Source organism: Zootoca vivipara, chromosome 6, assembly GCF_963506605.1.
Source record: "Zootoca vivipara chromosome 6, rZooViv1.1, whole genome shotgun sequence".
NCBI lineage: Eukaryota > Metazoa > Chordata > Lepidosauria > Squamata > Lacertidae > Zootoca > Zootoca vivipara.
Window position 1 is genome coordinate 36216099 of NC_083281.1, and position 26460 is coordinate 36242558.

General features: G+C 44.8%; 1 protein-coding gene and 1 long non-coding RNA gene across 3 annotated transcripts in view; one reads left to right on the forward strand and one right to left on the reverse strand.

Annotated features, from left to right (window-relative positions):
• Window positions 1-26460, reverse strand: part of MAN1C1 (mannosidase alpha class 1C member 1) — a 139550-nt gene that overhangs the window by 28391 nt on the left and 84699 nt on the right. For both annotated transcript variants that reach the window (XM_035118282.2, XM_060275795.1), the window contains exons 3-4: window positions 8521-8636; window positions 2843-2923 (exon numbers count right to left, since the gene is read on the reverse strand). In XM_035118282.2, the coding sequence (XP_034974173.2) occupies window positions 2843-2923; window positions 8521-8636 (197 nt within the window). The remainder of the gene's footprint in view (window positions 1-2842; window positions 2924-8520; window positions 8637-26460) is intronic.
• On the forward strand, window positions 13091-18930 carry LOC118086556 (uncharacterized). The gene is made up of 3 exons (XR_004692756.1): window positions 13091-13157; window positions 16590-16670; window positions 18918-18930. It is a non-coding gene; the product is annotated as an uncharacterized LOC118086556 (long non-coding RNA).

Here is a 26460-nt window from a genome sequence, read left to right on the forward strand (position 1 = left end):
TGGCAAAGATCAGGTCCAGGAAGAGAGAAGAGGTGGAAAGAAGAATGACCTGGATGTACCTAAGCCAGGCATGTCACAGAATTTCATCAGAAATGGAAGAGAGAGTGGAAACTGCCACAAATTACATACTTGAAAGAGGTAGGGCAACCTTCGTCAACCAGGTGTCAAGGGGAGTTGCAGTTGAAAAGATTAAGAAGACATCAGGTTGGCGTAGGCTGAGCTACTAAAATAAACAGCTCCACAACTCAAAATACACTAGGATTATTATTTTTTAAGTAGCAAAATGCTAAAACATTTGCACACAACTCCTTCCATTTTTGGATCTGGATTCGTTTAACTCTCTTGCTCAGATATGCAAAGCCACCAGCTGGATCTGTGGACAGGGAGCTTACTGAATGCTCCAGCCTCTGCCTTGGGCATTTTGCGCAATCCCTCCATGCCCACCATCAGAAATATATGATGCGAACAGCCTTTGCTTGTACTTGGGAGCAGCGGGAAAACAAGGAGAAAGCGTACTGCAGTGGAATTTTATCGCTCAGCAAAATTCATTTTGGCAAGGGAGATTAATCTTTGTTGAGGCTGGAGGCTGCATCACCTTTGGAAAACAGATGGCATTCACTCAAAAGGGAAGAAACATCTTTGGAGGGACACACCACAGGCTGCGGGGGTATCACTAAGGCCTTCTCTTCCCCCTGCCCTAGGTTCATACCTTGCCCATTCAAAGCCTGTCAGTTAAAAGCAACTTCCTCTCCAAACCAGATCTGGGACTTTGGGTCATCAGGGATGGCCCAGGTTCTCAGAGCTTGAATAGGCAGCATGATTCCCTCCAGATCTGTATGCAAATACATATTTTCAAGGTGTGAAGATTAAGGTTTGGGGCAGGGAACCAGGAAAGGAGAGATAGCATCATTCGTTCTGTTTCTGTAGAATAGGGTGAGCTGTAGCTTAGTGACAGAGCACCAGCCTTGCATGCAGAAGGTCCCAGGTTCAATCCCATCTCCAGGTAGGGATGGGGGAGAACACTGTCTGGAATCCTAGAGAGGTTCTGCCAGTCAGTGTAGACACTGCTGAGCTAGAAGGACCAGTGGCCTGACTCAGTATAAGGCACCTTCCTATATTCCTGAGGGAAACCAAAGCCCTACCTCCTGATCCTTGGAAATCTCACAGACAGAGGAGTCCCTCTCTGGCTTATGCCGCATCACCAGATGTTGCTCACACACCTGCAAGACTACATTTGCAATCATACAGGCCGGAACCCCTCTCAAATGAAAGCTGGAATTTTCAAGGTACCAAATCCTGTCCTCGGCAGTGAATTATTGTACCTTTTCTGTCCTTGCATAGCATCAGTCGGGGTGTCTGTGCTTTTTGCAAGTACAAGGACTGAAATCCACGAGCAAGCTAGGATTTCTAACCAGCCCTCTCAAATCCAAGGCCACAGCTCCATGTGCTGAGGTGCTGATTTTCAAAAGAGGTTGCTTGATGAGAAAATCAGTCATGAGGATAAGTTGCCTCAAAGACAGCTTATTTATTTTTATGTAGTTTAGCAAATTTATAGCCTGCCTTTCCCGCCAAAGATACCCAAGGCAGCTTCTTTGCATTACCACTCTCTCCCTCTTCAGTGCACAGAGGACTAGCATGTGCCTGGTGGAATCCCTGCGTAGGATTCTGCGATGTATGCTAACTCATGCCACCAGTTTGCATGGAGCAACAAGCTCAAACACACACAGCATGCTGTGCAAAGTGAGAAGGTTTCCATTTCCCACCCTCTCTCAATTGTCGAAAGCACGTCAAAGTGCAAGTAGATAAATAGGTACCGCTCCGGCGGGAAGGTAAACGGCGTTTCTGTGCGCTGCTCTGGTTCGCCAGAAAGCGGCTTAGTCATGCTGGCCACATGACCCGGAAACTGTATGCCAGCTCCCTCGGCCAGTAAAGCGAGATGAGCGCTGCAGCCCCAGAGTCGTCTGCGACTGGACCTAATGGTCAGGGTTCCCTTTACCTTTACCTTTAAGACAGCAAGTAGCAGGTGTTTCCATGCCGGCTGTAGAAAGTGGGTTCCCTTCCACTGCAGCTGGCATAGGAATGCACCCTCTTAGCAGACTAGTCTTTTGTTTTTCTGTAAGTTGGTAACTTTTGTTGCCTTATTATTTACAAGATTGCTGTATCTTCTGACTAAAAGTTCTGAAGGTAAGTAATTACTCATCCGATAAATGAACATCCTAATGGGACTTTCTGTCTTTGGATTGAGTTTTGGTGGTGGTTACAAAACATGGGGGGCCCTTGCAGTTCAGGGGGGGGGCTTCCACAGAATGGTGCAGGATCCCTTGGAAGGCAGAAAACAGAGCTGAGGGCTTTGTCAAGCTGCCTTGACACTCATGGCTGCTTTTGCTTTTTGGCGATATAGCGGAAAACAGCCGCCACTAAAAATGACACTTACCCCACTGCAGCATTTAACGTGACCCTGAGGGAGCTATGAAAGTTCTTCTCTTGAACATCAGGAAATTAACAAGTTCTGAACGCAAGGCCAAGATCACGGCAAACAGCATTTCAGCGGGGACCAATGTACCAAACCAAAGAGCTATTTAGGAAAAATTGTCCACGGGAGAAAATATCTATACAGATGAGCCAGGCAAGGTAATTATGCAAGACTTAATTAACAGCCATCATCAGCATTCCAATATTTATAAAAGGAGTCAGATTTTTAGCTTGCTGAGACACAGGGGACTGCTTCGAAGGGTTTGGTGGTTAGGGTTCTCTGGGGGCGATGGTGTGTGTTGGGTGGGTGGGTGTATGAACAAACGCAGCTCTCCCAGACGCTCCATGTATGAAACGATGCGGAACAAACCTCTTCTCCAGTTAGGTAATATGCAGCCAGAAGCCCTCCGACGTAGCGGATGTTCACTTCAAACAAGGAAGCTTCGCCATTCTGTGGAGAACAATGTGGAAAGGTTTCAGGTTATATACTAACCGGATGGTAAGACTGTAAGACAGACCAGTGTCACAAAGCAAGCAAAAACACATTCCTCAGGATGGAACTTGAAATGATGCAGAGTGTGAGACTGCTGGCCAAAGCAGAAGCCCTGAGTTTCTTTGCAACTGCTCCTCCAGTAAATCTCACTGCATGACATCATAGCACTGAGGGTGTTGCTGCCCACTTCCATAGCTGCTAAAAGGGGTGGGGGAAACATAATGGTGCCTAGCAGTGAGATGCTAGCATGGGGGAAGGGGAGATGGAAATGCAGGGCCTTTGCCAGCAGTGGCAGCTATATCTAGCAGTGCTCTTAGAGAAGAGGTCACACATGGCTGCAGCACAAACTGAAGGGGTGCAGAAGTGAGCCTTGGACTTGCTCACCCCCATCCACATTATGCTTTGAATGAAAACTGTGGCCTGGGCAGGTCGGTTCCCAAGCAGGATCCCACTTACACAATCCATAGGTTGGCAAAATGAGGGTGGAGGGTCTTTCCACGTGAGGGGTTTTTTGCTTTGTTTTTTGCATACAGGCCTCTGATCACATTTAAGAGGCTAAGTGAAGTAGGAGAGAATATGCACATCCACAGTCTGCCCCTATGCCATAAACCGCTCCTGTGTGTGAAACTGACACGCCAGGGCCATGTGTGAACTGCCACATATCATGTACCACACTGGTGGGGAACCTTTGTCCCTCCAGGTGCTGCTGAACTAAAACTCCCATCAACCCAGGCCACTAGCCATGCTTGCTGGGACTGATGAGAGTTCATCAATCTCTGGAGGGCACCACGTTGGCTATCCCTGAGGGGTTCTTAAAAAGATTTAAAATGATGAAGTCACATGAGGAAAGTACAGGTGACTCTCAATTTACAGGGGGGTTACATTCTGGGGATTGCCAAAGTCTTTTTTCCACAGACGCCCACTCCCTTTTAAATTTTAAATTTTTTGGCCAAGTGTGTATAGCTGAATGTGTGCATGTTAAAGATCTGTAAGTTGTGAACTACCTGTATACTAACCCTAGAGTTACCTGCTTACTACCCCTGCGGTGAACTTTACTCAGTGGACAAGGCCTTCCCACATGCAAAGGAAAGGGTGGGGCTTCCAAAATGGTGCCCTCCAGATGTTGCTGATGGGCCAATGGCCAGGGGTGATGGGAGCTGTTGTTCAGCAACCTCCAGGGATCAAAGGTTCCCTACATCGAATGCAGCCATTTTAAAAAGTGAAAGAGCTTGACTTGGAGGGGAGACAAATGGGTGTGGTACTTCATCCTTTTCTCTCTCTTACCCTTTCCCTTTTCTCTCTTTGGTTTTTGGGGTTAAGTGTGTGTACCTAATTGTTTGTTTGTTTGTAAATATGCTTTTAAAAAAACATTAAACCATAAAAAGTGAAAGAGCTTTACATGACTTTACTAACTTGTGTAAATTCATAGTTGGGGGACTGCGGCCAGCAGTGCCAGCAACTGAGAGTTTGAACTTTACAAGAAGGGTGTTGGCATCAGAAGGCAGGAAACACGATTGCTGAATGCTTCCTGTTCCCCCTGCTTTGTGTCTCGTTTGAAGAACTCACATATCCATTTCGTTCAAATAATGGAGGGGTACATTATGGATAGGCAGGAGACAATGGGGTATTTCTAAGCAAAGACATTTGGAACAGTATGATGTAGAAGGCAGGCCTGCGTAGATTTCTTTCTTTCTTGGGCATCCGCTGATTTGTAAATGGGAGTCTTTCAGATAACCCTTTACCTGCAGCTAGTTGTGATCTATAATAATCTAGCTTTGGATCAGTGAAATGTCAAAGCAATTGCAGTCAAATTGTTCCTTTCAGAGGTTTGCTCCTAAAGCCTGATCCTGCATGAAAATTCAGTTTTGCTTTCTGAATAAATATCAGCTTCTTGCAACACACACACGCACACATACACAGCTTCCAGGTAGAACGTCTACTTCAGGGATAAGTAAAAAGCACCATTAGAAAAGGGGAAATGGAAAAGAAGTGCAAGAAAGCAGCATACACCAGCCTTCGAGAAAGGGTTGCAGGTCTCTCTCCTCACATCATATACAGGGAACAACTCTCCCTCCCTCCCTCTCTTTCACACACACATTTTACTCCCCACAAGGAACTCTCAGTGGCACACATGGTTTTCCTCTTATTGCCTTCTCAACAACCCAAGAGGAAGGTTATATGAGGAGAGTGCAACTGGGTCACCCAGTGAGTTTTACAATGCAACAGGGATCTGAGTCCAGGGCTCTGTACATTTAAAGCACATGCCCCCCCATCACCTGACAAAGACTGGTGGGATCTGTAGTTTAACCCCGGAGCTACAATTCGCAGAACCCTTAACAAACTACAATTCCCAGGGTTATTTGAGGGAAGCTATGTATGGTGCATATACAACCACTGTGGCATATTTCAAGTTCTGAACATTTTCAGGCCTGACATTTCATAGCTAAGTATACACATTAGTAAAACTGGGTCTCAAATGTGCAGGCAGGGCATGGTGGCTGAATCCAGCTGTTAGATGGGTCAAGCACACCTGCCCCATGCTAGGCTACCAGTGCCTAATCAGCACAAAAACATTTCCATGATTGTCTTTTTCCCCCCATTTAGGCTACCAGTGCCTGGCTGTGTGTAACCAGGTGGGAGCATCAGATGAACACACATGGGCAATGAGCTGGTGAGAGGAAACAGTGGCTGGGGTGCCCTGAAGCATAGCCCGCCACACACCATCCAGTGAAGGGACAGACAGTCATGAGGTGTGGCATTTTTATTTAAGGATAATACACTTGCCCAGGACCATCCAGTTCTGACTGGACCAGTTTTGAACCCAGGACTTCCACATTTTAAGTCCAATCCTTTTAGGAAATGGTTAATTCATCTCTGCTCAAAAACAAACCGAGTTACCAGCCTTTGGGAACAATGCACTGTATATTTTATTTTCCAAGTGCATCACCTTCATGTTGGTTGATTCTTGACTGCTGACAGTATCAAATATGTGTGTGTGCGCATGCACATGCGTACACACACACACACACACACACACACACACACAGTTTTTAATGCAGATCCGGTCTCATCCACATTTAAATCCTGCGATCCAGCTATTTACAAGGTTCATTCTTGAATTTGCAGATTGATCTGTGAGGGTGGATGGGGTGGGAGGAAGAGCTTTTGTGAAAACACAGATCAATTATCCCTGTCTATTCCATCTCTTGGCCTATCGATCTGATGCCAAACACAAACCATTCAACCAGAATTTATCAGATGCGACTGTCCATTTGCAAGTCCATGCTGGTCAACTCTTTCAAAATGACGCTTTTCTTGGAAGGTGAGGCAGCTGAACTAGCTGCTCTTGCTTCAAAGAAAATGCTAGTTACGCTGCAACAACTGCTGCAACAACTGCAGCATAGCTCTAAAATTAGAATCTGAACACCATCTTGGTAAACACAGGATCTGCAACCTCAGTAGTTCTTGAACCAGGGACCCAAGGCATGCATGCCAGCCTGTGCATATCATGACCAATCTCTAACCTTAGGTGAGAGTGGCACAGGGACTGGCAAAGAAGCTGTATCTCAGTGCCTGAGCATCTGCTTTGCATGCAGAAGGTCCCAGATTCAATCTGTGCAAACTCTCCAGCTAGGGGTGCTAAGTTCCCTTCCCTGAAGAGTAATGGCCAGTCAGTGTCAGCAATGTTGTTTTAGGTGGGGAATCCTTTTCAGGCCAAGGACCACATTCCCTTCTAGTGACGATTTACCAACGGTGGGAGGGGCCAAAGACAAAAGTGGGCGGAGCAACGAACAAAAATGCCATCTCTACACAGTAGACGAGTTTCTACACACACACACACAGCCCTCTCTACCCTTCTGCAAGGCAAGTAAGAGGCATTATAAGAGTTCAAGAACACATTCCAGCCAGGCAAAAACAATAAAAGAGGGTGCAAAGTATATCCAGCGAGGAGTGTGGCCTGGAAGAGGAGGCGTGGCCTGGAGGGTGCAGACCTGAGGGCCAAAGAGGTTGGGGGGTGGGTGGGCTGCATTTGGCCCTAGGCCTGAGGTTCCCCGGTTTCGTATGTTCCTCTGTCTCTTAACAGAAATAGGCCAGAGAAGATCCTGATCCCTACTCCAGCTTCTAGGTCAGCTTCTCTCATTGGTCTGAAGAACAGTGGCGATTCTCTTCCAGTATTTAGCCTCAAGGCTTATTACACAGAAGGCTGCACTGGCTCATGCTAAGTTATGTTTAGCTTCGTTTTCAAATGGTGATTAACTGAAGCAGAAGATTCAGAAAGCCATTTATGATGGCCAAATACCGATATCAGACTTAAATGTTCATAAGAGAGCCCCTATGACCCAGTGATTCAGTTCAGGTCTGGGAGGTTTGGGTTCAAATCCCTCCACCAAAAAGTTGGCCCATTCTGCACCTCCAATATAAATGTGGTGTTAGATTTAACACAACTTTTTATTACAAATTGAAAGTGCTAGGCTGTTAACACTTGAGCTTCAAATGCCTGCAGCCATGTTTGACTTCTGAAACGACCAACCTTGCCGAGTGGACAAGGAGGAGGAGGAGTTGGAGATACAGTAGAAAGAAATGACACTTAAGGGGACTGCAAGAAGATCAAACCTATCAATTCTGAAGGAAATCAGCCCTGAGTGCTCACTGGAAGGACAGATCATGAAGCTGAGGCTCCAATACTTTGGCCACCTCATGAGAAGAGAAGACTCCCTGGAAAAGACCCTGATGTTGGGAAAGATGGAGGGCACAAGGAGAAGGGGACGACAGAGGATGAGATGGTTGGACTGTGTTCTTGAAGCCACCAACATGAGTTTGACCAAACTGTGGGAGGCAGTGGAAGACAGGAGTGCCTGGCGTGCTCTGGTCCATGGGGTCACGAAGAGTCGCACACGACTAAACAACTAAACAACAACAAGGGATTTTATCTTCTCTGGTGCTCTTATCCAGTGATCAAGGGAAATTCCTTAAGAACAAAAAGCATCAAGGACACTTTGGGCTCATTCACACTTCCTTTTGTGCTGTGTTTCTAGGCATAGGTCTCGGAATTCCAGGTCTGTGTCCCAGTTTTTTTATTGTTTTTGTACCAGAGCTTTCACTGGGTAAACCCACAATTTACCACTGAACTGGAGTAAATGGCAATCAGGTTTTCAATGGATTGCTCCATTATTTTGCTTGTTTGTTTGTCCTGGCGCTTTCCCTGGGAAAATAGACATGTTACCACTGAATCAGTGGTAACATGTCTATTTTCCCAGGGAGACCACCAGGACAAAACAAACAAACAAACAAACAAACAAACAAATAGACATACAGATTGGACACGGACCTGGAAAGCCTCTGGACCTCTGCCTAGAAAAGTGCACAGCAAAGGTTAAGTGTGGATAAGTCCTTTCTTGGTACTTGACAGAACTGCACCAATTCCCAATTCTCAGCTTACTTCTGCTGGGTCTGCGTGCCTTTGTTTGTGAGGAGCCCAAGATCAGAACTCCAGGGTCCTAAACATGCCAGGCGGCTTCTGCAGCTCAGAGAAACATATTCGAAGACTGACTCACCACATTCAAGTCAAAGTTCTCTTCCACCCAATCTTTGGCTTCTTGGAATTCTTCCTGCAGCTCCATGATATACAGAGTATCTAAGGCATCCACCACAGTTGCTCCCCGGAGACCTCCTGCATCAGCAGAAAACAGAACAGTTTGAAATGGATCTTTAGTCTACTTCCCATGTGTTTGTTCATGGATGGTTGTAAAAAACAAAAAACACAACCCCAGAAACGCTAATGGTTAAATGTTATCATTCAGAATTTATACAAGATCCTGGCAGGCATCTGTGCTGCTGTTGTTTTTAGCTATGTAATTGTTTTAACTCCTTTTATATACAGAATGGTTCTTAATTGTTTCTATATATGCTTTTATATGCACATTTATTGTATTGTGAAATTGCTTCAAGATAGGAAGCAATTCATAAATGAAATAATATGGTACTTTTAAAGGGGGCAAATTCCTTCCCCAAGGAGTTTATGCCTGAAATTGTGATTGAGATGTGATTGAGAAGCTAGGCAACAGAGAAATGGCTGAGGTGTAAATGGAAGTTACAACACACACACACACACACACACACACACACACACAGAGAGAGAGAGAGAGAGAGAGAGAGAGAGAGAGCGAGCTTACTTGCCAAATTGGCTTCTAAGTGGTTTCCAAGTATAAAACCAATAAAAATACATCCACTCAGAATTAAAATATACAACTGAACAATTTCATCAAATCATTAGATACATGCTTAAAATATAGAATAAAACAAGCCCATTAAAGTAACATAACAATGAAACCAGTCAAAACAGCAATTGCATCAGGAGGTTCAGGTGAGGAGATGAGGGAAATGCTTGTCTAAATAACTGTGTTTTCAAGAGCCAGTTGGATGTCAATACTGATGGGGCCTCTCATATTTCAGCACAGAAAGCATTCCAAAACACTGGTGCTACCAGTTAAAAAAAACCTGCCTTTGTGCCACAGCTCCATAGCTACATTTGCAGCTAAAAATTCAGCTGGTGCTGAGTGTCAAGGGGTTATTGCTGAAGGCTTTCCAGACAGGGAAAGTTCTGGTGAAGGGAGCTGGAGGACTTACCACTTTGTCATTGAAATTTCAACAAGAACCCCAGTTTTCAACCCATCCTTAAAAACACAGCTTTTATAACCCATGTTGAAACAGTGTGTTCAGCCTGGTTTTATGCCAATTAATCAGTGCAAGCAGCATGATCAAGTCCATCAGCTGGCTTACTAAAGAACGGAAATGGAGCATAGACCAAGAGTTCTCAAAAACAGAGAACAGGCTTTCACAGCAAAGCAAAGGCAATTAGCACCTCTTATTTGCACCCCTTAATCTCCAGTTTAATGAGCATCACATGGAATCTCTGCCTTTTTCACAGATGCCACACACTGAGATTACCTCCTCATCAAGTTATCCAGTGCAACCCCGCTAACTCTTTCCTGGTTAGTCACCAGCAGTTCAGACTCATTTGGAGTTCTTCAAGGTCTGCCTTGGATTTCATCATCCCAAATCATTTAGCATGATCCCTACACTCACATACCCATTTGCTTCCTCCCCCTTAACCAGTTACCATTTCATCAAAGCAGGGATAGCCAATGTGGCTCCCTCCAGATGTTGTTATTATTTTATAAAATGTATATATCGCTTGATTCTATAAAACCTCAAAGCGGTTTATGTGTTGTTGGACTTCAGTTCCCATCAGCCCCAGCCAGCAGGGGCGATGTTGTAGGTCAGAAACATCTGGAGGATGCCCTGTTGACCACCCTGCCCTCTTATTTTGTGACTGCTATGTGTACTTAATAGGGACGCAGGTGGTGCTGTGGGTTAAACCACAGAGCCTAGGGCTTGCCGATCAGAAGGTTGGCGGTTCGAATCCCCGTGATGGGGTGAGCTCCCGTTGTTCAGTCCCTGGTCCTGCCAACCTAGCAGTTCGGAAGCATGTCAAAAGTGCAAGTAGATAAATAGGTACTGCTCCGGCGGGAAAGTAAACGGCGATTCTGTGTGCAACTCTGGTTCGCCAGAAGCGGCTTTGTCATGCTGGCCACATGACCCAGAAGCTGTACGGCGGCTCCCTCAGCCAATAACGCGAGATGAGTGCCGCAACCCCAGAGTTGGTCACAACTGGACCTAATGGTCAGGGGTCCCTTTACCTTTACCTATGTGTACTTAATAGCCTTTGGGGAAGGATTTTGTCAGAAGATTTTTACAAGATCCAAGTGTACAATGCCTATCAGTCCAACCATATCTATCTACCTGTTGACAATCTGAGAGAATTCTGAATGACCGATGAAGTCAGGCCTCCTAAAGCAAAAACCATAACAATTTGTTCTTTTCCTTTTGTCTCTCTAACAATTTTAATAAAGCCTCTACTCCTAATCTGTCAATTCATATGAACAAGAGGGAGGTTCACCTATCCTCAGTCCTCCACAGAAAGGTCTGTTTCCTCTCCAGAAAAGCAGAATTCTGGATCACGCTCTTACAGGATCTTCCTTCAGATGTAAAAGAAGGGAGTGTATACAGTGGTATAACATGGGTTGCCAGTGCCCGAGGCAACACAGAGGGGGTGGGTGGAAGGAGGTAAGTGGATGGAGTAAGTATGCATGCATATTCAACTGCCTAACGGTGTAGAGATGTCACTTCCTGGTTTGCATGGAAAAGTTGTTTGTGCATCGATGACCCGTCACCCACGTGGATAAAATAAGACACAAGGCCACGTGGTTTTAGGTTAATGGGTAAATAAAGGCCACAACTTTGTTGGTTATAGCATGCGAGTAGTATTGGCTTAGGCATATGATGGGAACACTCCACCCGACCGGTGTTGTTGTTGTTGTTTAGTCGTTTAGTCGTGACCGACTCTTCGTGACCCCATGGACCATAGCACGCCAGGCACTCCTGTCTTGCACTGCCTCCTGCAGTTTGGTCAAACTCATGTTCGTAGCTTCGAGAACACTGTCCAACCATCTCGTCCTCTGTCGTCCCCTTCTCCTAGTGCCCTCAATCTTTCCCAACATCAAGGTCTTTTCCAAGGATTATTCTCTTCTCATGAGGTGGCCAAAGTATTGGAGCCTCAGCTTCAATACCGACCGGTATTGGAGACACTTAAAGGTTAACGAACAGTGGGAGGAGCTTGTTGATGCAAATACAACTGGAAGCTTCCCCTGATGTCACCGGGGGTTGTGCCATGGCCCTAACCCAAATAGGGCATCGAACGGGATCCACGACAGCCGGATCCCCTTAATGGGATACCCATGGGATACCCCTAGGAGGTAGGTGATGGCCTTAAACTGACCTCCGACACACAACACACGATACATCACACATTGAATAATCCAATGCCTAACCGCTAATACCAAAAGTTGTGACGAATTGCTATGAGGTAGGCGAAAAAAAACCAAGAGGCTGGTGCCCATTTGCCAAATGGATAAAACGCTCCTACCAGGTCCCTTAGGCAACCAAGGCGACCAACCGAAGTCCACAGCAAGGTCAAAGAAAAGCCAGGCCTAAAGGGAGGGAGGGTGATCCAATGAGGGCAGGAATGCAACGAGAAAAATCTCCCAGCACCGCGGCCATTTAAATGGAGCTGGACTCCACCCCCTGTGAGCCCTATTGGCTGGCAGAGGGGTAAGATGCGGCGGCGGGGAGGGCCTGGTGCAGGGGGCCGACCACACCCCCTGCAGACACGGGAGGCGGGTCCTGCACGCAATCCCTCCCCTCTGGAAGGGAGGAGAGTCCTTTCAACGAAGCCCAGAGATGGAAGCATGAAGCTGTATTGAGGCAGCATTGGAAGTTGATATTTTGCATCTGAGGCAACCGCCCCTGTGCTACACCACTGAATATATGGTCTGAAGCATGTTGAGCAGGTTCCACTTCTGCATGTTTTCCCATTCAGCCTTCCCAGATTATGGACTGGTACAAGATCTGGAGCATGTACACAGCGGCTCAATTTGAGGAAGGAAGAAAAGAGGGCAAAGACATCAGTAAAACAATCCCTCCCTCCATTGAGTTTCTGGTGCCTGGATGCAGAGCGGCGAGGAGAGAGACCCTGAACTGTCTGGTGTTTAAGGGCAGAAAATCCCAAGGGGTATATTAAGATCCTATAGTATTGAGTTTTTAAAATCTATGAATGACTCAGTGAAAGCAATACTGTCAGGAGACTTAAAACAGAAAAATCCTTTAATTGGTTCACAACTCTTCTGATAACTCGTGGCACTCATCAGCTATGAATTCGAAGCCAAAATGTGTTAAAGCCTGATAAAAAGCAAACCGTTTGCTCCTGGGGAAATCAGCTGCAACAGATGTCTGCATGAAACTAGTTTGTCAGAGCACATTTCTAGATCGTTCTGAAGAACTGCTGCTTGGGTACGCATGGGATTCCTACCAGAGAAGCAGAGCCCCATTAAAGACAAAACACACTGGTGGGTGTCTCTAAAATGTTCTCTGAAGGGATGCTTAAAGTGACAGACAAGTTGCATTACCACTATGACAGCAACAAAGAAAGAGTGTTTTTGTTTTGTGTTTCTGGTTGTGGCCTAGGCAGAAAAATGCCAGGAATGAAGAGTGAGGCTTATATATGCCGTGAGAGATAACAGAGAGCCCAAACTGAGGTAGATCGGAACCTGAACAAATGACACCCAAGTTACAGGTAGGTAGCCATGTTGGTCTGATGTATTCGAAACAAAAAAATAAAAAAATTCCTTCCAGTAGCACCTTAGAGACCAAGTTTGTCATAGGTATGAGCTTTCGTGTGCATGCACACTTCTTCAGATACGAAGAAGGACCCAAGACATTTTAGTGCTTGAAGTGGAGAGTCCAGATTATACACCTGCCATACACCAAGCAACACAGGGTATTCAGAAGAATGCTGCCTCCCACAGTAGAAGTTGAACAACTTCTTTCTTCTTCTTCTTCTTCTTCTTCTTCTTCTTCTTCTTCTTCTTCTTCTTCTTCTTCTTCTTCTTCTTCTTCTTCTTCTTCTTCTTCCTCCTCCTCCTCCTCCTCCTCCTCCTCCTCCTCCTCCTCCTCCCCCCCCTCCTCCTTCTTCGGTGATCACTCATAGCCAAGTAAGATTGTCTTCCATAAACAAGGTTTTAACAATGAGTCCGTAAGTTACTGTGTGGAGGCCAATTCTGGATCCACACATCCTTCCACAGTGGAGACATTGGTTTCCGGGCGGGAGTTGATCACGGTGTGGATTTGCCAAGCGTGCCTTCCTCTTAGCACGTTTCTCCCTTGTGTCCTGAGTTTGAGTGTCTTCAAAGCCCAAGACACCTTTGGTAAAGGCTGTTCTCCAACTGCAGCACTCGCAGGCCAGTGTTTCCCAGTTGTCAGTGTTTATACTACATTTTTTAAGATTTGCCTTGAGACAGTCTTTAAACCTCTTTTGTTGACCACCAGCATCACGCTTTCCATTTTTGAGTTCGGAATAGAGTAGTTGCTTTGGAAGGCGATCATCAGGCATAACCATTAAGGCTCCTTGCCACTGATAGCCTTATCCTCCATGAAATGTCTCATCCTTTCGGAAAGCCATCCAAGTTGATGGCGAACACTACCTCCTGTGGGATCAAATTCAGTAGTTTATGTGCTGTGTGAAGAAGTACTTCCTTTTGCCTTCCAATGTTCCGCTTCATTGGATGTCCCTCCGTTCTAGTGTTATGAGAACCTGACTGACCGTATAGCTCCAGCAAGGCTTGTGTATCATGTACCCTTCGGACCAAGCCCTGAGACCAAGCAGTCTCTCCAGGCTCTTTCTGGTTAAAGTACAGCTTTTCTCCACAGCTGCCTGCCAAGGGCAGGGAGCCATTGTCTAGCTGCAAGAAATGGAATGCAAGATCAGATAGCTCTCTTAACGGAGAACCCTTTGTTCTGTCAGACAATGAATGCACATTTCCAGTGGAAAGTGACTCATGGCTTTCTAGCACTGTTATGAATGCTAAGAGATGACAGCAACTGGCAACAGCAGGTTTCTAAACAAACACTCTGGGGGTCCAAAACAGGCCTTGTCAAAGGAACAGTGCTGCTGGATTAACTAGCAGAGTACTGTATAAATTCCCTCCTGAGCAGGGATCTAGTGGTTACTGCCACTGTCCTCCAGCAGGGGGCAACAGTGCATATGCAGACTAAGCACAACTAACTGCAGCACCCTACTGTATAAGCCACCAGGGCTTCACAACATAGCTGCCAAGTTTTCCCTTTTCTCGCGAGGAAGCCTATTCAGCATAAGGGAAAATCCCTTAAAAAAAGGGGTATCTTGGCAGCTATGCTTCACAACCTTGTCACACTACCAAGCAGAATTTCCCCAACCGCCCCGTTTCTGCTGCCTGCCTTGGACTGCAACAACAGAGGTGTTGTTGAGCACCCACCATGCCAGATTAGGAGGGCCAGAGAGCTGAGTATGGCTTTTATTGCAGGTTTTCAGTTGCAGGCAGCCTTCAAACTGAGTTGCTACCCAGCTCTAAAGCTATTAGGTGAGATTCAGCAAATTTAAGCTGCATTAATAAAACTGCAGTTTCCAAGTCACAAAAAATAATGTACATCCTCAGTCATCCCTGAGTGCAATTTGCTAGAAGACTTTTCCATGATGACAGCCCTACGCATTGCTTAATTCCCTTCCCTTGTAGCTAGTCTTTATGTTGATGCACACCAACCACCCTGATATATTAAGAGAGGGTGGTATTTTCTAGAAATAAAAATAAATGAACAAATTTATTTATGAAATATTTATATATTTCTTGATTATAGTAAGACCTCAAAGTGGTTTACTAAAATAATATAACAATAAAACCATGAGTAAAAAACAGTTTAAAGCAACTATGTAAAACATTTGGGGGGGGGCCCAACAAAAAGCTAAAAACCAGATTAGAACACATGCCAGCAATTCTACATGACTTGATAGGCTTGCCTAAAGAAAATGCTTTAGGCACACACCGAAAAGAGTCCAGTGAAGGTGCCTGCCTAATGTAAACAGGCATTTGCAAAATACGAGTGCTGCAAATGCAGAATGAGTGTCATGTGGCACCTGTAAGAGTGCTAGGTGGCTCCCCCACTCGAGGTCATTGAGCAGAAGCTGGGCAGCCAGAAGGTTGTTGTAGCTGGCTTACACAAACCCCCTCCAACTCTGTGATTCTATTACTGTAAACTCCTGATGGGACTAACCATGGAGGCTTGGCTAAGCCATTTTTCTCAGCTCCATCCTCTGTACAAGCCAAGTGATAGTGGCCCACATCACATGCTTAGGGAAGCTTTTAATGTTTAATAGATTTTCACATTTTAATGTTCTGTTCTGTTGGATGCCACCCAGAGTGGCTGGGAAAATTCAGCCAGATGGGCGGGATATAAATAATAAATTGTTATTGTTATTGTTATTAACATGGGCAGTGTTGGAAGTAGGACAAGGGAGGCCTCACAGACCACTTGAAGATTGCTGAGGCTCTTGGAAGACCACTTAATGGTTGTTGTTTTTCTGCCTGTTGTAGCAGCAGCTGTAATGTGCTATGCCAGATGCTGTATGATTCTTATTGTGTATTTATTGCTTCTTCTATTTCTTATAGATCGCATTTTGTTGTATTGCAATTTGAATTCCATGCAAATAAAATTAAATGCTATGTAAGAAATAAAGGAAGGCATAAGACACCATTGAAAATCAATATGAATATTCAATGAGATGGAGGTGCTGCTTCCCATCTTCAACCACAAATCCACACATGGACCACCTGAATGAAATTTGGGACCACACTTTGGGAACTCCTGCTATATGCCAAACTGTACCTGAGGCCTCCCTATCTCCCCATTGCTCAGGACCTGGCACATTCAAACACAGACACCAATGTCTTTCACCTGGGCCTCTTAAAATACCTAAATAGTATTTTTATTATTATTATGTGATGTTTTTAAGCCTGTGTGCATACCGTATGTATAATAATAATATTTTATATGGTTTCTGATTCTGCACATGGCCCTGTGATTCTTGGGTGAAGGGAGAGTTAGAATGATAGATAATAATATGACACAGTACCAAGGCTGGGAAGCAGCCTTACAGTCTCAATAACACAGTCATCATTCTCCTGCTGCATGATAGAAGAGAATATCTATTCATGAGACCAAAGATGTGGACCAGGTCAGCACCTGAAGGGGAAATCTAGCTGCTCTGAACTTTTAGGTAAGAGCATCATAAATAAGGTTTGGGAAATATTTTAAAATAAATGCAAATAATTATTGGTAAACCACATTTTGAAGAAAAACTGGCATTTCCTGCAAGGCTTTCATATAGTTGGACCAACTTCATTTTTAATGACTTTTTGTTTTAAAGGCCTGCTGGTTCATTCAATTACTAGATTAACACTTTTGACAATTTTTAACTAGTCAGCAGATTGCTGACAGCAAACACACACAAACACACACACACACAGAGAGAATGAATGTTTTTCTTGCACAGTTATGAACAATGCATTGAAAACTAGGGGCACCTTTGACACCACTGCAGTAGCAGAGAAGAGAATCTGATCATGTATTTTATTATTAATAAATAATAATAATAATAATAATAATTAATAATTATGATTATAATTAATAAATATATTACATTATTATTTAACAGATTAATATACTGCTTAATGATAAAAACAATCCACAGAAAATGGAACTATAAAACAACAACAATTTATCAAAATCACAAGCATAATCTTAAAAGATCTGCTTGCTTGAGGTTGTTTCACACATTATGTTTTTAAGGTGCACCTGCAAAGTTTAAGTGTGTGTCAGAGAGAGAACACACACATTTTCACTGCTTTGTAAAAAGTATGTGCATGAGGGACCTAGGAATGCTTGTGACTCCTTGTGGCACATACACTAACGTGTCTGCAACTGCACAGTGTGCAAAGGAGGTTTTTAAGCAGTGTTTGGATGGCCCTCTGTCACGGATTCTTTAGCTGTGATTCCTGCATTGTGGGGGGTAGACTGGATGACCTTGGGGTCTCTTCCAACTCTAAAAGTCTATGAAAGCTGCCTGTAAGCAACTGCTTCCATGGGAACCCTCCTGCCCATGTACCACAGCTCCAGTCCTGGTCCCAATCCTGCACTGGCTGCTGTGTACGCAGTTGCACAGGACCCAGCGCTCACCCTCTACCTCACAATGCTGAAGATTACTATTGGATCTTCCCTCTTCAATTTAACTCCAAATGTTTGCTTCCTGAGGGATCCAGTGGGCCGCCCAGCAGTTGGGGGGAAACAAAACAGTGGCACTTTACCACACACACAGCTCTGCAGTCAAACCGAAAGACACACACAGGAGGAGACAAATTGTGCAGCCACATGCATGTGCCCACTAGCCACGCGGTTATGTGCAAGGCTTCACTTCATAAACTTTTCACCTAGTTTGGTCCTCAAGCGTGCAGAGCCTGTGCACCACAAGGCAAACAATGGAATTGTTTTTAAAAAAGATGCAGTGCTTAACTTTCTCTCATCTTGTAGTATACTGCCATTATTATACAACCTAGCCAGGTTGTCTGGAGAACAAGCATTAGCACCTAATTTGTAGCTCAGGTTTCACATCCACCTGAGTAACAAAGGAGGTATCAGGCAAGGCAGCTGAAACCCAGGTTGAGGGGCTGATTCATTCTCTGTTCCCCTCATCCTTGGTCTGCGTGAACTATCAATTTGTCAACCTCAGGTCTGTTCATGGGCAGAAAGAACTTGGCAAGATAAGCCTGGGCTTCTGCCAGCTAGTGGCAAAACAGTACCAAAGGACGATGACCTAACTAGCAAAATCTGAAAAAGAGCACATGGGAAGAGAAGTCACCCTCCCTACAAAAACAACCCTGTCCCAATCTCCAAGCGTGTTTCAAAAAAAGTTGATTCTGTAACATGTTTACAAAATGCAGTGACCATGAAAAATAACATTGCCCGAGCCAGTGCTTTCCTTTCTTTTTATCAGCTCTAATGATTTTGCAATATTAATGATTATGTGCTTTTTTAATGCTGTTTTCTATTAATGGAAGAAATGTACCAGCTCTGAGCAACATGGGACACTGGCGAGAAGATGGGCAAATACGTGGGGGGGGGGAGAGAAACAAACACCCCCAAAGAGTGCCCGAGGCACAGACTATTACTGTGATATTGCAAAAGTAGCACATTAATGAGCTTGATTTAATTTGATGATATAATCCACAAAAGCCTTTCATAAAAGAGAGAAGAGAGAACTAGATTCCTCCTCCCCAACTAAACAGGAACTGCGAGATGAATAATAAAAGCCATGCTTAATTGAAATGAAGAAAAAAGAAGTTTGTTTTGGCAAAGGGGCTGCTGTGTAAAATAAATGTCTTTAAATACATGAAATGCACTGAGGGATTAATAACAAGTGCTGCTCTTTTATCCAGCACCATGAATGGTTTCGCCTTCTCTGTTACAGCGTGTACACAACAGAGGACGGGCTTCACTGATGCATTGCCCTTTTGTAACAAGACACAAAGCTATTATTTCATCCTGTTCCTAGAATGCTTGATGTCCAAGGAAGCAAGAGGTGGAAGGCTTGCATTTGTCTTACAAAGGGACTTAAGAATCGGCTCCTTTCTTCTACAGCACCTTTGATTAGATCTGCAAATATCTTGTAAGGGACAGGAGCAAGTAAGCGTGTTTGAGTGTGTGTATACACTAAACTTTACTGGGTGAGCAAAGCAAAATATTTCTCCTGAAATAGTGTTCAAACCAATAAAGCTTTGCTGTTAAGACAGGGGTGGGGAACCCGTGGTCCTCCAGATGTTGCTCACCATCTCCAACCACTGATTGACTGTGCTGGGGGGGGGCAAACCGGAGTGCAAGAACATCTGGTCTCAAGTTCCTTATCTCTCTTATAAGAAATAAACATCTATCCAGGTTTTTGCCAATGGGCCCACAATATGTCCTGCTGGATCACGCCAAAGGCCCATCTAGTCTGACACTCTGTTCTCACCACAGTCAACCAGATGCCCCAAAATAAAGCCCACAAGCAGGAGCTTAAGTGCAACAGCACTCTCCCCACTTGCAACTAGAACTGGTCTTCGTGGGCATACTGCCTCCGACAGTGGTGGGAGAACATAGCCTCTTGTCTGCGCCTCTTCTAAAGCCATTCAAGTTGGCTGCCGTCACTAACCTCTTGTGGAAGCCGAATGTTGGGAAGATTCAGGACAGACAAAAGGAAGCATTTCTTTTAGCACATAGCTAAAACAAAGGACAGATAGCTATCTGAAAGTTCAGATCAGTGTAATGTCTCTCTTTTTCTCAGGGATGTGCTTCACATGGAGATAGTTAGCCCATGTCTGGGCTGTACAACTTCAGGTGATTGGTTCCCACAACTGAACTCTAAGCAAAAAAGGGTTTTTTTGTGGAGGGGAGGGGATCTATCCATTAACTAAACAAAAAAAGGTGTCTCAGGGAGAAGAGTTCTAGCCCCACTTGCATGTAAGTTTCCTGTGTGCTGAACTGCACTGGCTATTTAGTAGGAGAGCATGCCATCATTTGAGCCTTCCAGTCTAACAGACCAGCCTATTTTTTGTCGAAGAGATGAAATTATGTCAGGCACCACCCAACAGGGTGTTTTTGTGTGAAGCTCCATTGCAGTGAACGGGACCAGCTCTTCCCCCTAGTTTCAGAGGGTTCATGCAAGAGAACATCCCTTTGGACTATGCCCTTTAATGTTAAAAAAAATCCATCTTTTCAGCCTAATGCAGAGGCTACCAGACACGCTCTGAAGTGGCTTCCCCATGACATTTTTATTTTTTTATCTATCTATGATGAGCTGCTCTCTCACTTAGGAGTATCTATTTTCATCTGAGCAGCACTGAGGAGAGAGAACATGTAGAGACAATGAGAATGGAAGTCAAAGGTTCGCTGTTTTACGCTGTCACTAGACCAGAGCGGACAGACGTCTCTGAATGAGCTCTTGCAAGCCTTGTATTATGACTGCCTACTTGAAGAGCAGTGGTTCTGAAAACAGACCTTCCCAGAAATATGCCTGCATTCAGAATAAAGCCTCTATAATTCAGGAAAGACAAAAGAAATTCAAACCCAAGCCTATCAGTATTTGACTACATCCATGTCTTCTCCTGAAAAATCACTGTTTCCAACTGCTTTCTACAGTTAGAACTTGAAACCAGAAAATCCCTCCCTCTCGCAAGGAACTACCTGTTTTCACATCTGAAAGGGGCTGAAACCCCAAAGCATCCAAAAGTTCAACCTCATCTACAGCCCCAGTTTCAAAACCAACAATCCACATTACTTTCACTTAAACCAGTAGTTTCCAGTTGCTTAAGTCAAGGGAATTCACATCTTAACTCTGTTTTAAATAATGGAGATGTCCCCTTTTCTCCTCTTACTCTCTCTGTTTTTCACAGGCTGATCTATACTGCAGGCACACTGGATCAGCAGGCATTCTTTCCCCTCAAGTGACCCCAGTGAAGGACCACAGCTCAGTGGTGCAGCACATGCGTTGCACGCAGGCTCAGTCCCCGATGGCTCCAGCTGCAAGGACAATGTAGCAGCAGGTGATGGAAAGACATCTTTCCCCCAGATCATTGAGAGCTGCTGCTAGAAAGAGCAGACAATCCTGGGCTAGATGGACAAATTTATGTTTCCATAAATTTTAGTTTAGGGGAGAGCAGTAAGAGATTGGGAGATTCAGGGGATGGCTGTAGCTCAGTACTATGGCATCATCTGCCTTGCATGCAAAAGACCCCAAGTTCAATCCCCAGCATCTCCAGGTGGGGCTGGGAGTATCCCTTGTCCGAAACCCTGAAAGGCTGCTGCCAGTCAGTGTAGACTATACTAAGCTAGATGGAGCAATGATTTGATTCACTGGAAGATGAGCCTGGTTAGAGGGTGGTGCTGATAACACCAAGGTTGTAGGTTCGATTCCCGTATGAGCCAGCTGCCTATTCCTGCATTGCAGGGGGTTGGACTAGATGATCCTCAGGGTCCCTGTGCAATATGAAGCTCCATCCTTAGCCTCTCAGAAGATGGCTATACCTGATGTGGGAAGCTGCCATAATATAGTCAGCCCACTGGTGCATCTAGCTCAGTACTGCCAACAATGACTAGCAGTGGCACTCCAGGGTTTGGGGCAAGGCATCTTTCCCAGTCCTACCTGGAGGTGCTGGGGATTGAATCTGGGACCTTCTGCATGCAAGGCAGATGATCTACTTCCCCTATCTTTCTCCCATAAAATGTCATCCACCTGGGCAACCAAGGAAGTTTTAGTGCCATGGCCAGGATTGACGCCAGACTAGAATGGATCCAAGTAATCAGTTTCCTCCGAGCATGTCTGAAACTGGACTGCTGCCACCTTCTCAAGCCCCTTGCCCCAAATGAATGATAGCATTTTTTAAACATCTCAGGGGGCAGAGAGGTTGCCTTAAGGAGGGGACACACTACTGCAACCCCAAAAACTCCCTCCTGGGTAGTCACAACCAGCAGTTTCGACCTCAATGACTTTATGAAGCTAGAATATTTTTGTACATAAGTTGAAAAGCTTGTACAACATTATTTATAATTCAAACTAGAGACAGTCCATTAAAAGTTAAAAGACCAGCAATTCTGTGTGTACCTCAACATTGGAAAGAGCTGTATTTAGTTGCAAGCAGAAGGTTAGAGGCTGCAACAAGCTATCTTGCCTTGAGAAAAAAAGACTTTGAACTATTCCTCAACTTGCATGAAGCTGGAGGATGTTGAATTACCAAAGATATCATGGCAATTTCATACAAATGCAAGCAGAGAGCTAGAACAATGCTTCATTTTGTTCAGCATGCTGGCAGGGTGAGATTCCCTAGTGGAACAGGGCTGCCCCGGAAAAAGATCAAATGCGTAAAATTCAGTCAGGTGGAAGCAGTGAAGCAACTAGGAAAAGAACCTTTAAAAGCTTTGGTCAGATGCACACCAGAGAAGACACCAGGGAGGTGTAAAGGAGGAAGGCAATTTTGAGATGGCAGGAATGCTGTCTAGGGCCAACCCAGAATGGCATCCTAGAAGTAGTTTATTCCAGTTTCCCAGAATCACTTGTAAGGATTATGATCACCAGCCCAGATCTTAAAGGCTTTGGGGGGGGGGGTTGACCACACACACACACACACACACACACACACCCTTAAGCAACATCAGGAATCCCATTTGGGGGATTAAAGTGTGGAAATGATCACTGGGAGTTTGCTGCTTTCCCTTCCATGAGTTGGTAATCTTGGGCCAGGAGACTAGCAGAATCACTGCCTATGGCCTATAAAGCAAGGAATTAATTTTAGGTATTAATGTTGGATTGGGGCTATTGCAGAATTTATCCTGATGGAAAATGCATCATTCATTATGGACCGATATGGCCAGGCCACCTGTTCCAAAATGCTGCGTGTCAGAATGATAGCAGCAACAAACAGACAACACGGTGATGTTGGCGAAACAATGAAAAGGTAAATCAATGAAAAGGTGGAAGTGCCTCCCCAAACACCTGTGTAATGCCTCCTCTTTACTTACTTTAAAATCCCTCCTCAAAATCCACCTTTTCTATGAAGCTCCTGGCACAACCCCTAATCCCCATGCCCTACTGTAACTGAGCCGAAACACGTGTAACCCAACCAATTGCATATTGCATCCCTGTTTTACCACCATGTTTTCTCTGCATCAGATTTTAGACTGTAAATTCCTTGTAGCAGGGGCCTGTCCTCTTCTACTCTGCATTACATAATGCACCCTGACGGCACTATAACATATCATGCACCCCGAGAGCACTATAGCAACATCATACCTGTTCTCTTCTCCCCCCCCCCCCCCCGCAAAACCAGGCTAAAACTCATGCCATCCTCGTTGCATTTTCAGAGAAAGTGGACAGGACAGAAAGAGAAATGGGAAAAGCAGAAAACTATTAAAATAAAGAAGTTTGACTGGAACTTTAGAACAATCCTACTGCCTACCTAGAAGAAAGGGCTGGTTTGAGGGCAGAGGGGGCTTTCCATCGATCTGTTACCCATGGTGAAGTCAGAGAATGACCCTGCCTTACCCTGGGAGAGGGTGTTATCTTGGAAGTGAAAGACTGTCACCTATAGAAGAAGCTAAATCCAAGAGAAGCTTTTGCAAAAGCCATGCAAGACAAGCTAACTTTATACAGCAACGTCAGAAAGAGAGAGAAAGTTAAAATACTCAGTCTGCAGAAACAGTCACAAAACTGTGGAAGCCTTGAGAATGACACAAGGCTTCCATTTGTTCTCTTCAGCCGCGAGAGGAACTGCCCACCATAGAAGCAATTTCAGATAACAGCAGAAGCAATCTTTGCCCACTCCTCATGTCCGAGAACTGGTACCACGCAGTTCTAAGGCCAGTGTTGATTTATTCCATTCGTTCACAAAGAAGAATAGGCACATAGATTGAGTGCAACAAGGCAGCTTTGTTCAGTTTTTAACCTACCCATAAACCTTATAACTCCTCTCTGCTCCATCTACTTTACAGGCGCTGGTTTCTTCAACATGTTGCCTGTGAGAGGTGCTGAATGGACAGCTCTTGAGGCAGAACAATGGCAAAAAAAAGCAAAAGCAAAAAGCACAGGAAGACTTCAAACCACAGAATTTGGAGAGCTGGAAGGGACCACAAGGGTCATCTAGTCCAACCCCTGCAACGCAGAAATATTCTCTCCAACATTCGTCTTGAACCCATGACCTTGAGATTGATATTCTCATGCTCTACTGACTGAGCTAGCTTGAAGGAAACCAAGTCCATGTGTTGAAAACGACATGGAGCCTGGACGGCAATTCAACCGCAGGCAGACCTTCAAGAGAACCAGTACTTTAACAATGAATTATGTGACCAATGGAGAAATGTCACCCAATGAAACTGATGGGCAACTAATCCAGGTCAAACAAAATGGAGGCACTTCCTTCGCACACAAGCATGATCAGCTTATGGAATTCAGTTGATTGTGCTTTTGCGTGAAGGAAGCAGAGATGCTGGTTCTCTTGAAGGAGGTGTCTTCTCTCTGTTAATAGAGATGCAGATGTGGTCACTAGGTGAGAGGTCATGGAGGTGGTTGGATCTATCAACGGTTTGGAGGCATGATGGTGGAATGGAATATCCATGCCACAGAGTACCAGCTGCTGAGTAACAAGAATGGGAAAGGTCTATTGCCTACAGCCCTTTGGTTGGGTTTTTGGGAAACATCTGATGGCCACTATGGGAAACAAGATGCTATACTAGTTGGACCCAGCTTGGTCTGATCCAAGGGCTTTTTGGGTTGTGCCCAATGTAGTGCTAAATTAAAGTCACTTTGTGACTGGCAAAATGCTCTGTGTCAGTGGAAAATTGTTGGATAAGCAAATGCATAAGGAGGTTGCTGGAACTTTGTTATACAACAGATTGCAAAATCTGTTGTGCAATGACTTTCTGTTAGTGCAACTGTTGTGTTGGATTCCTCTGTTATGCAACATTAAATCTCTCCCACCCGCTAGCTTAAAAATCATTGCACTAGCAGACAGAGAACGTTGGATACTGATTCTTAATAGCCAGGTAGAGAGTATAACCCTGAAAAGTTTCCTAAAAATAAAATGGTCCCAAGTTACATGTCCAAATGTCTCCTTCCTTAGTGTCTAATCACACTCTCTAACCATTAACACATCCTGCTTCTCTTTCCCCAATGAAATTCTTCCTGCCATATCACTGGCTCTTGCAAAAAAATACTCTAAATTCTGCTACACCTTGCATAGGCTAGTCACATGAATGAATTAAAATTGAGCAAGTTTATTATGAACTGGAAAGCCCGCACTGAGTTTTAACCACACATAGAATTTTTAGGCATGGAATTCACAAGCCTTGGATTGCATTCAAATACCTGTCTTGACTGCCCTGCAGGAAACAAATCCTGGACTGGAGCAGCTAATAAGCCGCTTTCACTTCTCATTTCTTTCTTGTGAGCCCAGGCCTCTCTCCTGAGATTGACCTAGAAAGGTATCCGTTAGGGCCAATTGTGGTGATGGTTCAGCGACAAGGAACACATCACCCAAGGCTCATTAGGAAGTACAATGTGTGTTCAGTTGCCTGTTTGGGGAATACTTTGGAAGGCAAACGTCAACCCACACAGCCATGGACACTAACAAGTTTAAGTAAGGCTGTCATGTAATCAAGCCACAAAAGCACTAAGTAATCACAGACACGGGGAGGGGGGAGGGGAGGTGCTCCGAGATCCCACCCTTCAATTCACGTTTGCACTGATTGGTACAGACAATATAATTTGAACATGACAAAGAAAGCACAGGAGGAAGAGGAAAGCTCACAACAGAGTTGGAGATCTGCCTGCGTTCTGGGTGCAGAGGCTGGCACGCTAGCAAGGGCCAGTGCTAACCAAGCCCGGACACACATCCTGCACACCAGGTGAACAGCTGTAACTACCTGTGAGTCATTTGTCCTTTCAAAATGAGTTCAGGATTGTTCCACCCTTACTCAACAATTTTCAGATACCTCCCATCCAGTATGCCATCCCTTTGCTCCTGGTGCTCAGGAATGCACAATCAAAAAGGCAGTAGGTGTCAAATGAAGACTTGGGAACATTGTAGGCTGCCTTATTCCAGGTCAAACTGTTTACCCATCTAGTGGAGGTGTTTTCTACCCTGATTTGCAGCAGGTTCCCAGGGTCAAAGGCAACAAGACTTCCCTGTCACCTGCTACCTGCCCTTTTAACTGGGGATACTGGAGATTGAACCTGGGAACTTATGCACACAAAGCAAGCCTCTGCCACTAAGCTACAGTCCCTCACCTACAAGCTTTTCTCTTCCCACCCTCTTTGCAGGTGATCTGAATGGGTGCCTAACAACGCTCCCTTCAGTGGCTCCTCACTAAACAAAATCACAACCAAGAAGAGAGAAGGAGGGGGCAGCTTTCGAGCAAAGTATACACTTATCCATTCTGTCTACGTTCAAAAGTGAACAGCACAAGTCATTAAAAAGCTATCATAC